This window comes from Macaca fascicularis, chromosome 8 (genome assembly GCF_037993035.2).
Source record: "Macaca fascicularis isolate 582-1 chromosome 8, T2T-MFA8v1.1".
Lineage (NCBI taxonomy): Eukaryota > Metazoa > Chordata > Mammalia > Primates > Cercopithecidae > Macaca > Macaca fascicularis.
The window spans coordinates 104,397,202-104,412,029 of NC_088382.1; the positions used below are offsets into that span (position 1 = coordinate 104,397,202).

The 14,828-nt window shown below is 41.5% G+C and overlaps 1 protein-coding gene across 9 annotated transcripts in view; it reads left to right on the plus strand.

Annotated features, from left to right (window-relative positions):
• Positions 1-14,828, plus strand: part of DPY19L4 (dpy-19 like 4) — a 76,110-nt gene that overhangs the window by 32,866 nt on the left and 28,416 nt on the right. For 5 of the 9 annotated variants that reach the window (XM_005563724.5, XM_045398514.3, XM_073999100.1 and 2 more), the window contains 2 exons: positions 8,178-8,301; positions 14,017-14,151. In XM_005563724.5, the coding sequence (XP_005563781.3) occupies positions 8,178-8,301; positions 14,017-14,151 (259 nt within the window). Of the gene's footprint in view, positions 1-8,177; positions 8,302-11,169; positions 11,246-14,016; positions 14,152-14,828 lie in introns of all 9 variants that reach the window. The other 4 variants (XM_073999103.1, XM_015455044.4, XM_015455043.4 and 1 more) reach the window with 4 other exon arrangements.

A 14,828-nucleotide genomic window follows, 5' to 3' on the forward strand; every position in this document is an offset into this window, starting at 1 on the left:
TTCAAGTGATTCTCGTGCCTCAGCCTCTTGAGTAGCTGGGACTACAGGTGTGCACTACTACAGCCAGCTAATTTTTGTATTTTTAGTAGAGATGGAGTTTTGTCATGTTGGCCAGGCCGGTCTTGGACTCCTGGCCTCAAGTGATCCACCTGCCTTGGCCTCCCATAGTCACTGTGCCTGGCCTGATTCATGTTTTTAAAAATTATTTGTAATAGACAAAGTTGGAAACAAAGTGTATAACAATAGGAAATTTATAGTAGATCTATACTATACAATGGTGTGTCATGGTCATTAAATGTTCTTGAAGTATGTTTATTGACATGGATATCTTGGAAAGATGTTCATAATATATTGTTAAGTAAAAAATAGTTTGTTAGAGAATTAGGAAAGAGCTAAGATTTACTGTAATACTGAATGTTTACTAGGTTCTAGGCACTGCTAACTTCCTTGCAGCTTTTGTTTCATTTGACTGTCACATGTGATCCTGTTTTTGCATATGTATGTGTATCTGTGTGTGGGTGTGTGTATAAATATATGCAAACCTATCTTCTATGAATGTATATGTGAATAAGTATTTTAATGCTTTTTAACAGCTTTATTGAGGTATAATTGACATAGAATGAACCAGACATACTTAAAGTATCCAATTTGATCAATTTAGGCATTTAAATATACCCACAAAATCATCAACACAATCAGTATAATGAACATATCCATCACTACCCAAAGTTTCCTTTTTTTTTTTTTTTTTTTTTTTGAGACAGGATCTCACTCTCACCCAGGCTGGAGTGCAGTGGTGCAGTCTAGGCTCACTGCAACCTCCATCTCCCAGGTTCCAGCAATTCTCCTGCCTCAGCCTCCTGAGTAGCTGGGGTTATAGACATGTGCCACCATGCCTGGCTAATTTTTATATTTTGAGTAGAGGATGGGTTTCACCATGTTGGCCAGGCTGGTCTCAAACCCCTGACCTCAAGTGATCTGCCCACTTCAGCCTCCCAAAGTGTTGGGATTACAGGTGTGAGCCACTATGCCCAGTCTCCAAAATTTCCTTTCTAATACCTCCCTCTTTTCTTACCCAACCACCACTACTATGCTGCTGTCCCCAGGAAACCTGTGTCTGCTTTCTTTTTTTTTTTCTTTTTTTTATTTTTTGAGACTGAGTCTCACTCTGTCGCCTAAGCTGGAGTGCAGTGGCACGATCTCAGCTTGCTGCAGCCTCTGCCTCCTGGGTTCAAGCAATTCCTGCCTCAGCCTCCCAAGTAGCTGGGATTACAGGTGTGCACCACCACGGCCAGCTGATTTTTGCATTTTTAGTAGAGATGGGGTTTCACCATGTTGCCCAGGCTGATCTCAAACTCCTGGGCTCAAACAATTTGCATGCCTCAGCCTCCCAAAGTGCTGTGATTACAGGTGTGAGTGAGCATGCCCAGCATGATTTGCTTTCAGTCTCTATAGATGGTGTTTTCTAGAATTATATATTAATGGAGTCATACAGCACATACTTTTTGGTGGTGGGGCTCCAGCTTTTTTTACTCAGTGTTATTTTGGTATTCATGTATGTTGGCTATATTAATAGTTCATTCTTTTTTTATCACTAAGTTCTATTACATAGTATGAATATATCATAATTCATTTATTCAGATACTGATGGACATTTGGGTAGTTTCCAGTTTTGTGTGGACATACGCTTTCATTTCTTTTGGGTAGAATTGCTAGGTCGTATGGCAGGTGTATATTTAACTTTTAAGATACTGCCAAACTGTTTTCTAAAGTGATGGTACCATTCTATTTTTCTGTCAAAATTGTGTGAGAGTTCCATGTGGTCTATATTCTTGTATTTCCCTGATGATTAATGATATTGGGTACCTTTTCATGTGTTTGTTGGTCATTCATGTATTTTGTGAAATGTCTAAGTATTTTGCCCATTTTAAAAGCTTAGACTGCCAGGCGCAGGGTCTCACACCTGTAATCCCAGCACTTTGGGAGGCTGAAGCAGGAAGATCATGAGATTAGGAGATCTAGGAGACCATCCTGGCCAACATGGGGAAACCCCCCCTCTACTAAAAATACAAAAATTAGCTGGACAGGGTGGCATGCGCCTGTAGTCCCAGCTACTCAGGAGGCTGAGGCAGGAGAATGGCTTGAACCTGGGAGGCGGAGGTTGCAGTGAGCCGAGATTGTGTCACTGCACTCCAGCCTGGGTGACAGAGTGAGACTCGGTCTCAAAAAAAAAAAAAGCTTAGATTTATCTTTTAATTGTTTATTTGTCAGAGTTCTTTGTTATTGTAGATAACAGTCTTTGGTCTCATATGTGTACTGTGAATATTTTTTCATAGGCTGTGGCTTGCTTTCTTTTAAGATTAATACTTACAGTATCCTGTCCAAGAAATCTTTCTTTTTTTTTCTTTGTCTTTTTCTTTCTTTCTTTCTTTCTTTTTGAGACAGTCTGGAGTGCAGTGGTGTGGTCTTGGCTCACTGCAATCTTGACCTCCCAGGCTCACTGGATCCTGTCACCTCAGCCTTCCAAGTAGCTGGGACTACATGCATGTGCCACCGTGCCTTGCTAATTTTTCTATTTTTTGTAGAGGCGTGGTCTCATTATGTTGCCTAGGCTGGTCTCAAACTCCTAGGCTCAAGTGATCCTTTCACTTCAGCCTCCCAAAGTGCTGGGATTACAGGCGTGAGTGAGCCACCATGCCCAGCCTCAATAAATCTTTCTTCACCGGAAATATACTGTAATGTTTTCCTATGTTTTCATCAAGAAACATTATGGTTTCGGTTTTTAGGTTTAGGTATATGATCTATTTCAAATTAATTTTTATGTACAATGTGAGATAATGGTTGAGATTTTCTTTTTCGCATAGTTGTCCAGTTGTTACAGCATGATTTTTAAAAAGACTTTCTTTTTACTAGTGGTTTGACTTAGCACTTTGAGTAAAAATGAACTATGTATGTGTGGGTTTATTTCTAGACTGGTCTTTTTTGTCCTATTGATTTGTATATTCTAATTCCAATACCATACTGTATTGATAACTGTTGCCTTTTTATAAGTCAAAATTAGATTGTTTAACCCTCTAAATGTGTTCTCCTTTGTCCAGATTATTTTGGCTATTGTAGATCCTTAGTACTTCCATATAAATTTTAGAATCAGCTTTTAAATTTCCTTTTTAAAAGCTTGCTCAGATTTTGATAAAGATGTCATGGATCCATCAGTTCAAGTGGGGAGAACGGACATGTTAACAATATTGAGTCTTCCATTCTGTGGTATATAAAACATGATACATCTGACATATCACTTCATTTATTTAGGGTTTCTTTCTCTCAGCATTTTTGTGGGTTTTCTTCCTTTTTCTTTTTTTCTTTTTTTGAGACAGAGTCTCTCTCTGTCGCCCAGGCTGGAGTGGGAGTGCAGTGGCACACTCTTGGCTCACTGCAGCCTCCACCTGGGTTCAAGCGATCTTCCTGCTTCACTCTACCATATAACTGGGACCATGGAAGCCACACCCAGCTAATTTTTATATTTTTGGTAGAGATGGGATTTTGCCATGTTGACCAGGCTGGTCTTGAACTCCTGGGCTCAAGCAGTCGTCTGTCTGTGCCTCCCAAAGTGTCAGGTGTGAGCCACTGCACCCAGCCCAATTTTCTTGTTTTTAGTGTAGAGATCTTACCCATCTTTTTAAAGATTCATTCATAGAGATTTTATCTTTTTGATGTTGTTATTAATGGTAATTTTAGGCTGGGCGCAGTGGCTCATGCCTGTAATCCCAACACTTTGGGAGGCCGAGGTGGGCGGATCACCAGAGTTTGGGAGTTTGAGACCAGCCTGACCCATATGGAGAAACTCTGTCTCTACTAAAAATACAAAATTAGCTGGGCGTGGTGGTGCATGCCTGTAATGCCAACTACTTGGGAGGCTAAGGCAGGAGACTCGCTTGAACCCGGAGGCAGAGGTTGTGGTGAGCCAAGATCGCGCCGTTGCACTCCAGCCTGGGCAATAAGAGCGAAACTCCGTCTCAAAAAACAAAAAAACAAAAAAGCTAATTTTAATGTTCATTGATAGTTTATAGAAAAACAATTGATTTGTGTCTATTAACCTTATATCCCACAGCTGGCTGGGTGTGGTGGCTCATGCTTGTAATCCCAGCACTTTGAGAGGCCAAGGTGGGTGGATCACCTAAGGTCAGGAGTTTGAGACCAACCTGACCAACATGGTGAAACCCTGTCTCTACAAAAAATACAAAATTCGCTGATTGTGGTGGTGCGTGCCTGTAATCCCAGCTACTGGGGAGGCTGAGGCAGGAGAATCACTTGAACTTGGGAGGCGGAGGTTGCAGTGAGCCGAGATCGCACCATTGGACTCCAGCCTGGGCAACAAGAGGGAAACTATCTCAAAACAGCAAAAACAGGGCGAGCACGGTGGCTCACGCCTGTAGTCCCAGGATTTTGGGAGGCGGAGGCGGGCGGATCACAAGGTCAGGAGATCGAGACCATTCCGGCTAACACAGTGAAACCCCGTCTCTACTAAAAATACAAAAAAATAAGCCGGGCGTGGTGTCACATACCTGTAGTCCCAGCTACTTAGGAGGCTGAGGCAGGAGAATCGCTTGAACCCGGGAGGCAGAGGTGGCAGTGAGCCGAGATCACGCTATTACACTCCAGCCTGGGTGACAGAATGAGACTCCATCTCAAAAAAAAAAAAAAAAAAAATAGAAACCGTATAGCCCACAGCCTCGCTAAATTCATTTATTCGTTTTGGTATTTTTTTGAGTTTTTTTTTTTTTTTGAGACGGAGTCGCACTCTGTCATCTGGGCTGGAGTGCAGTGGCGCGATCTTGGCTCACTGCAAGCTCTGCCTCCCGGGTTCACGCCATTCTCCTGCCTCAGCCTTTGGAGTAGCAGGGACTACAGATGCCCGCCACCGTGCCCGGCTAATTTTTTTGTATTTTTAGTAGAGACGGGGTTTCACTGTGTTAGCCAGGATGGTCTCGATCTCCTGACCTCATGATCCGCCCACCTCGGCCTCCCAAAATGCTGGAATTACAGGCATGAACCACCGCGCCCGACTTTTTAAGATTCTTTAGGGTTTTCTATGTACACAGTATCTTCTGCAAAAAAAAAACCCCACAGTTTTACTTTCCTTTGCAACTTGATTCCTTGTGTTTCTTTTCCTCATCGTACTGTACTGACTAAGCTATGGCAGAAGATTTAACAATGTTAGCCTCTGAATGGGTGAGATTATAGGTGTTTTAAGATTTTTCTTCTTTTTGTTAGTATACATTTTCTAATATTTCTTTAACAAACATATATTGCTTTTACAATAAAATATTTTTCAAAAAAGAATAAGTATGAAGAAAGGAAAACATGCAGAATACATTTAAGTTTAAAAAGCAGAATATAAATTCATTGAAGAGTTTTGATCCTGTAAAATATTTATATAAGGGATGAATACTTGAATGGATTATAGGGCAGTGGAGATCCTTGATTTTTTATAATAGTGATTAGTATTATTACAGATATTGACAGGAACAAAAATATTTAAGTGTAATTCTTTTTTACCCTGTTTTTATCTCTTTTCTTCCTGGGAAATTCTTTTGTCTTGTTTTGCTTAGCTACTGAACTATTGTGCTAAACAGAAAATGGTCAAAATATTATTTTGAAGCATCACAGAGAGGGCTGCAGATGACTTAAGAAAGTACGGTGGCTCACGCCTGTTATCCCAGCACTTTGGGAGGCTGAGGCAGGTGGATCATGAGGTCAGGAGTTCCAAACCAGCCTGGCCGTCATAGTGAAACCTTGTCTCTACTAAAAATACAAAAAATTAGCCAGGCGTGGTGGTGGGCACCTGTAGTCCCAGCTACTCAGGAGGCTGAGGCAGGAGAATCGCTTGAACCTGGGAGGCAGAGATTGTAGTGAGCCGAGATTGCACCATTGCACTCCAGCCTGGGTGACAGAGCAAGACTCCGTCTCAAAAAAAAAAAAAAAAAAGAAAGAAAGGAAGTACATTGTGCTACCGGGCATGGTAGCTCACACCTGTTATCCCAGCACTTTGGGAAGCAAAGGCAGGCAGATTGTTTGAACCCAGAAGTTTGAGACCAGCCTGGGCAACGTGTCATAATGCTGGCTCTACTAAAAATACAAAAAATTAGGTGGGCGTGGTGGCATGTGCCTGTAATCCCAGCTACTTGGGGATACTGAGGTGGGGCGATCCTCTGAGCCTGGGAGGTCGAGGCTGCAGTGAGCCATGATCATGTCACTGCACTCCAGCAATTGGGGAGGGAATAGGAAGAAAGTTATTAGTGCTTAGAGGTCTGAGACTAGGAAAAGAGATGAGTAAAAATGATTTTTAGGGTTTATTGTATATGCTGCTATTATGAATAGGAAAAAAGTTGTTAGTGCTTAGAGGTCTGAGACTAGGAAAAGAGATGAGTAAAAATGATTTTTAGGATTTATTATATATGCTGCTATTATGGAAGGAGAAAATTGCTTTCTCAAAAATGTTTTTGTTCCTATGTTTTCATGGCATTTTGAAGTATGTGTTTGTTTCTTTTGGCTGTGATAACATGCTGAGCCTGGTTGGATTTATTGCTGTTGCAACTTTATCTTCTTGGTCTGTGAGGATGTGACATTTGTAATTTTGATTATTTGCAAACAATTCAGTGGTTCATGATTGGTGTAATTGGAAATATAATTACCAACTCTGATACCAGTATGCAGGAGTGTGTCACTTGGCCATTGAGGGAACTAAGTTAACATGCAAGCATGTTAATCATTATTACTTAGACAAGTTAGGCAGCAATTTTCATAAATTTTCAAAAAAACAATAGCACCTTTATTTTTGTGTAGAAAATAGCTATTGAGGTAAGAGAGCCAAATTCTATGATTGCTGGAGAGGTATGAGGTATTGTGGTATGAGGATATGCACAGGACACAACAAGCTCTCAATGAAAATTGATTGAGGAGTCTTGCTGTGTCACCCAGGCTGGAGTGCAATGGCGTGATCTCTGCTGTCCGCAACCTCCGCCTCCCGGGTTCAAGCAATTCTTCTGCCTCAGCCTAACAAGTAGCTGGTACTACAAGCACGCACCACCACGCCAAGCTAATTTTTGTGTTATTAATAAAGACAGGTTTTCACCACGTTGGCCAGGCTGGTCTGGAACTCCTGAGCTTAGGTGATCCATCTGCTTCAGCCTCCCAAATTGCTAGGATTACAGGCATGAGCCACCGTCCCCGGCCTGACATTCCTATATTTCTGATTCTGGGAATTTTCAAGTCTCTAAGTATATCACATAAAAGACTGTGATATTAATTCTGGGGAACCTGCTGACTGAAAAGATTATTGAATTAGATATCAAAAGATGAGCATTTTAATCCCAATTATGCCACCTACTAGCTAGATGGCCTTGATTAAATTACCTTACATTTCTGAACTTCATACTCCTTTTGTAAAGGGGAATAAGAACTTTGGATCTGCCAGGCTGCTAATTATATGGTGCAGATTGTACTCTAGTGAAGGGTAGCCATCTGGTTAAGGGAAGGGAGGGTGTGGCTGAAATCCGGGGTACTCTGTGCAACAAGCTGTGTACCTTAGCATGGGGTGTGCCTAGAGAAGGCATGCCTTTTTCAATCTCTCACAGAGGCCCATCTGTTCACCAAGTAGTGCACAGTAGCTCTGCAGCTTCTTGGGGGCGACGGGGGCCGGGGATGAGACCCTATTAATTTGCTCAAAGATGCTGTATAGACCATGGTGGATCTGGGCTGGGCGCGGTGGCTCATGCCTGTAATCCCAGCACTTTGGGAGGTCGAGGCGGGTACATACCTGAGGTCAGGAGTTTGAGACAACATGGTGAAACCCAGTCTCTACTAAAAATATAAAAATTAGCCAGGTGTGGTGATTCGCGCCTGTAATCCCAGCTATGCAGGAGGCTGAGGTTCACTTGAACCCTGGAGGCAGAGGTTGCAGTGAGCCAAGATCGTGCCACTGCACTGCAGCCTGAGCGACAGAGATAGACTCCATCTCAAAAAAAAAAAAAAAAAAAAAAAGACAATGGTGGATCTGGCTATGCCTGCCTCACAGGATTGTTATGGAGAACAATGAGATTTGTGTTAAAGTACTTTGAAAAGTATAATGTAACACAAATATAATGTCTTATTTACTGTTCATCTGTGGTTTATTTTAGGGTAGATACAACAAGAATTGAATACTCCATTCCTTTAAGAGAAAACTGGGCACTACCATATTTTGCATGCCAAATTGCTGCACTTACAGGCTATTTAAAAAGCAACTTAAATACTTATGGAGAGGTAAGATACAAATCTGTTTTATCCATTGCAGCTAATTCTAATGTATTGCAAATGTGGTACATAATAGCAAATAAATTTTAGTCCTAGTAAGAATTAAATAATATTTAATGAAGCCTGGTTACTACATATTAAAAGGTATAGTTAGGTAGTTTTCTTACAACACTGTTACTCTGTAATCTGATTAACAGTCAACAAGGAGAAAGGAGATGTTTTATTATTTTAATATAGTTAACTTGACAAATATATGAAGAATCTCTTATTTTGAAAATCTGTTCCACTGTTATTTTATCACTTCTCGGACTTCTGGAACATTGATGGCCTTCAATCGCAATGATTTAAAGATATATTAAACAAGATGTAGAGTGACCACAAATGACAGCAGTGTTAACTTGGATGGCAGCCCTGCATATTCTGTTTCTTCTCATGTTTTCTGTGACTGAGGTATAGGTAGGTTGGTAAAAATTTCAGGAGACTTTCCCTGGTAGTTTAGATTCTTACATTGTTATTGTTATTGTTGTTGCCACAGCCCTTTTGGCAGTTAGAAAAAGCCTGCAGAGTCTGTCTCAGGATAATGAATTTAGGCCAGGCGCTGTGGCTCATGCCTATAATCCCAGCACTGTGGGGGGCTGAGGTGGGCAGATCACTTAAGATCAGGAGTTTGTGACCAGCCTGGCCAACATGGTGAAACCTTGTCTCTAATAAAAATTCAAAAATTAGCCAGGTGTGATGGCACACACCTGTAATCCCAGCTACTTGGGAGGCTGAGGTGGGAGGATCGCTTGAACCTGGGAGGCGGAGGTTGCAGTGAGCTGAGATCGCACCACTGCCTTCTAGCCTGGGCAACAGAGTGAGACCCTGCCTCCAGATAGAAAAAGAATAATTATTTAAAATGCATAAAATGATTATAGAGGCAACCAGTTATATTGAAATTGACTGAATTGTAACAGTCCTTTGATAGTCTTCTTATTTGGGGTTAAGAATTCCTGGCTAGAAAAAGAGAGCAGAGATTATTAAACCTGGTTGTCCAGGAAACAGGATGTACTTATGGGTCCTTTATAAAAATCTCTGAAAAAATGTACTATTGTTTTCTCCTTTCAGTGGTGACAAATGTCCTGAGCATAGCAAACTTTATTATTTCATTTTTATAACTAGCATTTCCTTTTTTGTGTATAAAATAACATGAACACATTTCAGCTTTGTGGTCTTCCTTTATGTTGTATTTGTATAAAGATCTTTCTGCACAAGAGTATATTTTCTTTTTTTTTTTTTTAGACAGTCTTACTATCTGTCACCCAGGCTGGAGTGTAATGGCGTGATCTCTGCTCACTGCAACCTCTGCCTCCCAGGCTCAAGCGATTCTCCTGCCTTAGCCTCTTGTGTAGCTGGGATTACAGGTGCCCAGCACCATGCCCAGCTAATTTTTGTATTTTTAATAGAGACGGGGTTTCACTATGTTGGCCAGGCTGGCCTCGAACTCCTGACCTCAAATGTTCTGCCCTCCTTGGCCTCCCAAAGTGCTGGGACTATAGCTATGAGCCACTGCACCTGGCCAAGAATATATTTTCTTTAATAGTCAGAGAGTCTATGATTGAATATTTTCCTGTTTGATTGTACAGCTGTCTCTTAGAGAAGAATAGTGCTTCAATTGTTAAGTAAAAGAGTTTAGTATAGGCCGGGTGTGGTGGCTCACGCCTCTAATATTACCCAGCGCTTTGGGAGGCTGAGGCAGGCGGATCCCCTGAGGTCAGGAGTTCGAGACCAGCCTGGCCAACATGGCGAAACCCGTCTCTATTAAAAATACAAAAATTAGCTGGGTGTGGTGGTGCACAGCTGTACTCCCAGCTAGTTGGGAGGCTGAGGTGGGAGAATCGCTTGAACCCAGAGTTGGGGGTTGCAGTGAGCTGAGATCATGCCACTGCACTCCAACCTGGGCAACAGAGTAAGACTCCGTCTCTAAAAAAAAAAAAAAGGAGTTTGGTATAGCAGAATGAACTGCCTAAGTTTCTTTATATTTACCTTTTTGTTTGTTTCTTTGAGACATGGACTCGCACTGTCACCCAGGCTGGAGTGCAGTGGCATGATCTAGGCTTACTACATTTTTGACCCATCACCCATCTTCCCCCAATAATATCTTGCATGACCTTAATACCTTGTCAAAGTCAAGAAATTGACATTGATATAATACTGTTAATTCAGGCACTGACTTTCTTAACATTTCACCAGGTTTTACATGTACTGCTTTTGTGGAAAGTGGGTGTATAGTCATATTAGTTGTTATCACATGTATACATTTGAGTAACCGTCATCATAATCAAGACATAGAACTCTTCTCTCACCACTAAGAAACTCTTGTGTACGTTAATAATCACATCCTTCCTCTAACCCAAACCTCTGGCAACCACTGATCTCTTCTCTATCACTATAGTTTTGTCACCTTGAAAGGTTATATAAATGGAATCAAATCATGTAGTATGTAACCTTTTAAGATTAGCTTTTTTCACTCAGCCTAATAATGCCCTTGACATCCATGTGAGTTATTACGTGTGAATACTTTGCTCCTTGCCATCACTGAGCAGTATTTTAGCAACATGTTTTTTTTTTTGTTTTTTGTTTTTTTTTTGAGAGGGGGAGTCTCTTGCTCTGTTGCCCAGGCTGGAGTGCAGTGGGACAATCTCAGCTCACTGCAACCTCCGCCTCCTGGGTTCAAGCGATTATCATGCATCAGCCCCCCTAGCAGCTGGGACTACAGACGCACATCACCACACCCAGCTAATTTTTGTATTTTTAGTAGAGACGGAGTTTTACCATGTTGGCCAGGCTGGTCTCGAACTCCTGGCCTCAAGTGATCCACCTGCCTTGACCTCACAGAGCGTGTCCGGAGTTGGTTCTTTCCAGTGGGTTGGTGGTCTTGCTGACTTCAAGAATGAAGCCGCGGACTGTTGGGGTGAGTGTTACAGCTTTTAAAGATGGCACGGACCCAAAGAGTGAGTGGTAGCAAGGTTTATTGTGAAGAGCGAAAGAACAAAGCTTCCACAGCATGGAAGGGGACCCAAGCGGGTTGCCACTGCTGACTGGGGTGGCCAGCTTTTATTCCCTTATTTGTCCCCTGTCATGTTCTGTTTTTGTCCTATCAGAGTGCCCATTTTTCAATTCCCCCTGCGATTGGCTACTTTTAGGATCCTTCTGATTGGTGCATTTTACAGAGCGCTGATTGGTGCACTTTACAGAGCGCTGATTGGTGCATTTTACAGAGCACTGATTGGTGCGTTTTACAGAGCACTGATTGGTGCATTTTACAATCCTCTTGCTAGCTACAGAGCACTGATTGGTGTGGTTTTACAGAGTGCTGATTGGTGCATTTTACAGTCCTAGCTACAGAGTGCTGATTGGTGTGTTTTACAATCCTCTTGTAAGACAGAAAAGTTCTCCAAGTCCCCACTGGACCCAGGAAGTCCAGCTGGCTTCACCTCTCAAAAGTGTTGAGACTATTGGTGTGAGCCACTGTGCTCAGCTTACATGTGTTTTTTTTTTTTTTTTTTGAGATGGAGTTTCGCTCTTGTTGCCCAGGCTGGAGTGCAATGGTGCGATCTCGGCTCAACACAACTTCTGCTTCCCTGGTTCCAGCAATTCTCCTGCCTCAGCCTCCCAAGTAGCTGGGATTACAGGCCTGCTGCACCATGCCCAGCTAATTTTGTATTTTTAGTAGAGACGAGGTTTCTCCATGTTGGTCAGGTTAGTCTCGAACTCCCGACCTCAGGTGATCCGCCTGCCTCGGCCTCCCAAAGTACTGGGATTACAGGTGTGAGTCACCGTGCCCAGCCCATATACTTTTAAAAAATCACGTATTTTGTATTTTGCTTCCCATTGTTGAGGCTAAGTTTCGTCGTCCCAGTTGCCTTAGGATATCCAAGTTCAGTTCAGTCTTTTGTGCAGTTATCTGGAGTCATTAAGAAACATTTGTGGTTGATTATTGAAACCTGTTTGATGTATCACATAAATCCTATGTGTAAAAAGTTCACACTACAGGCACAGTGAAAGTGAAGCCCTGTGAGACACTGCAAGCAAGGTCGGGGTAGGCAAGACTGCACAGAACCTTGAAAATGCTCAGGGAAAGAAATAACTTTGCTAACTCTACAGGTTGTGTTTGATACATAGTTCTCTCTTTAAGACATTTTTACTGTGTGCTCTTAGAGTAGTTTGAGAGTCAACCTTTGGAATTAACAATTTGTTTTAGTATGTTGTAGCTTTCCCCCAGAATCTCAGAATTAATCTCCAAATGCCCGGTACGTTAATTAGGCTGGGTCTAGATTTGAGCCTTCATTGCTTTCTGGAATTGGTTTCTCTGGGAATGATGGTGTCAGGTCTGGTTATTACAGTTCTGATTGTTCCACATTAGAAGGCTTCCAGAACCCTTGCCCTGCGTATAGCTATGGTGACAGGAAGAGCAGAAGCTTATGTTAGAGCCCTTCTGTGCTTTGCAGTTGGTGTTATTTGCCCAACAGGTGGAAGTTTGCCATTTCTTACATTTGGTTCTCTGGTCTTAATCTAATTCAGGATGCTGGAAAATTATTTTATCTGCTGAAGGCTGAGGTATTTCTGACCCTGGAATTTATCCTTGAGTGTAGTCAGCTGAGTATGAAAGACTTGGTTTTAGAGAGCACAGTTCTTAGGTTTCTTGACTGACCTTTATTGTCCTTCTCCTTCACTGTTCTTATCTGAACAAGGTCATTTGACACTACAGCCAGTGGAGGGATCCAGAGTTTAAAAGTAGGTCCATGGAAGAAGGAGAAGCTGTTGTTGAATATGTTATGGGATTTGTCACAGACTTGGTAACTTGCTAAGGGATCACATGGGAGATGACATTTTGAAGGACAAAATTGACCTAGGCAGATTTTCGGCAAGGGCAGTGACATCCCTTGTGTTTAGTATTTAGCAGAGGAAAAGAGCTGAAAGTTTAATATGGCTGACAGTACAGGCATTGGGGAAAGATAACACTTCTGTTGACAGGAAATGAAAAAAGCAAAGACATAGGCTGTGGAATAGGCTGAGATGTAAACAGACTATTTAAATGAAGTTTTTAAGAAAATAAGTTTGAACCATGATGAATACCAACATTTAAGTTATTTGGACAGAGAAAAGTTAACATAAATTGTTAACCAAGTATAAAGTCATTAACTTGCTAAATGAAAGGGTAATAAGAGCCTGAAAGTTTCATAGAGATCACAACTATAGAAAGCGGCTACCACCACTAGGACTGAGGGAACAAAGGGAAAATTAGGAAATTATTAAAACTTGAAGCACCATGGAATTGAAACATTATTTTCACAGCAAAAGGAGTTGCTTCCACAATAACAAAAGCTCACCAGCCAGGTCTAGTAAACGCCACCACTTTCTTATATTTATTGCTTTACTTCTTTTGGGATGAAAGAAAATTATATTGAATTTTCTTTTTCTTCCCCTTTGTCTTCCTGAAATTCTCAATGTGATGTTGAACACTGAAGGACAAGTGGTTGATTTCTCTCAAGTGCCTTATTTGAGCTCTTGTTGTTTTTGTAAGGATTTAATAATAATTATGTGATTTAAAAACAAAGTTTCAATAATTACATAGCTTAAAGTTGAACGAGTAACAGAGCTGCAACTTTGAGGTAACAGTCTCATAGGCTTTTATCGTAATAAAGCTATTGATATTTAGTTTCTTTCATTTGTTTTCCCTAGAGGTTTTGCTACTTGTTGATGAGTGCTTCAACTTACACATTTATGATGATGTGGGAGTATAGCCATTATCTCCTGTTTCTTCAAGCAATATCTCTATTCCTGCTAGATATCTTTTCACTGAAGCAAAATGACAAGGTATTATGGCATTTTGAAATGATGATTTTAAATCCAGAGAATGAATGTATTTATAGCATTGTATCTTAAAACCTCTCTTTTCTTCATCCATACACTCCTATGGTTCAGAACCCCAATGCGTACAACATTTAAGTTATTTGGACAAAGAGAAGTTAACATAAATTGTTAACCAAGTATAAAGTCATTAACTTGCTAAATGAAAGGGTAATAGAGCCTGAAAGTTTCATAGAGATCGCAACGCAGAAAGCAGTTAACTGCTAGGGAAAAATACGAAATTATTAAAACGTAGAAATATAGAACAGGACCTCACAGAGCTGATACTCAGACTTTTGAGCTCAGAAATACCAGCTTTGCTCAAAAGTAGGGCCCTTCAGAATTGGGACCCAGGCCTCTGAGGATGTGGCTGTGTCTGACTGGTCTTGGGTTTCTTGGGCTGGAAGATGTGATGAAGCTAGTTCTTGAAGTGTTGGGAAAACTGCAGCTGCATTCAGTGCTTCCATAGGAAGTAATTGCTCTGTTGGGTTGAAGAAGCATCCTTGAGGTGAGATCACAGGACCCTCAAGTCATCAGGAAGCAAGAGGAAGGAGCAGGCTCCTTCCTCCTCCAGGCTTGCACTTTCCCTCTAGCATTTCCTATTGGCAGAGCTTCATAGGGAACCGACAGGAAAAGCAGAAATG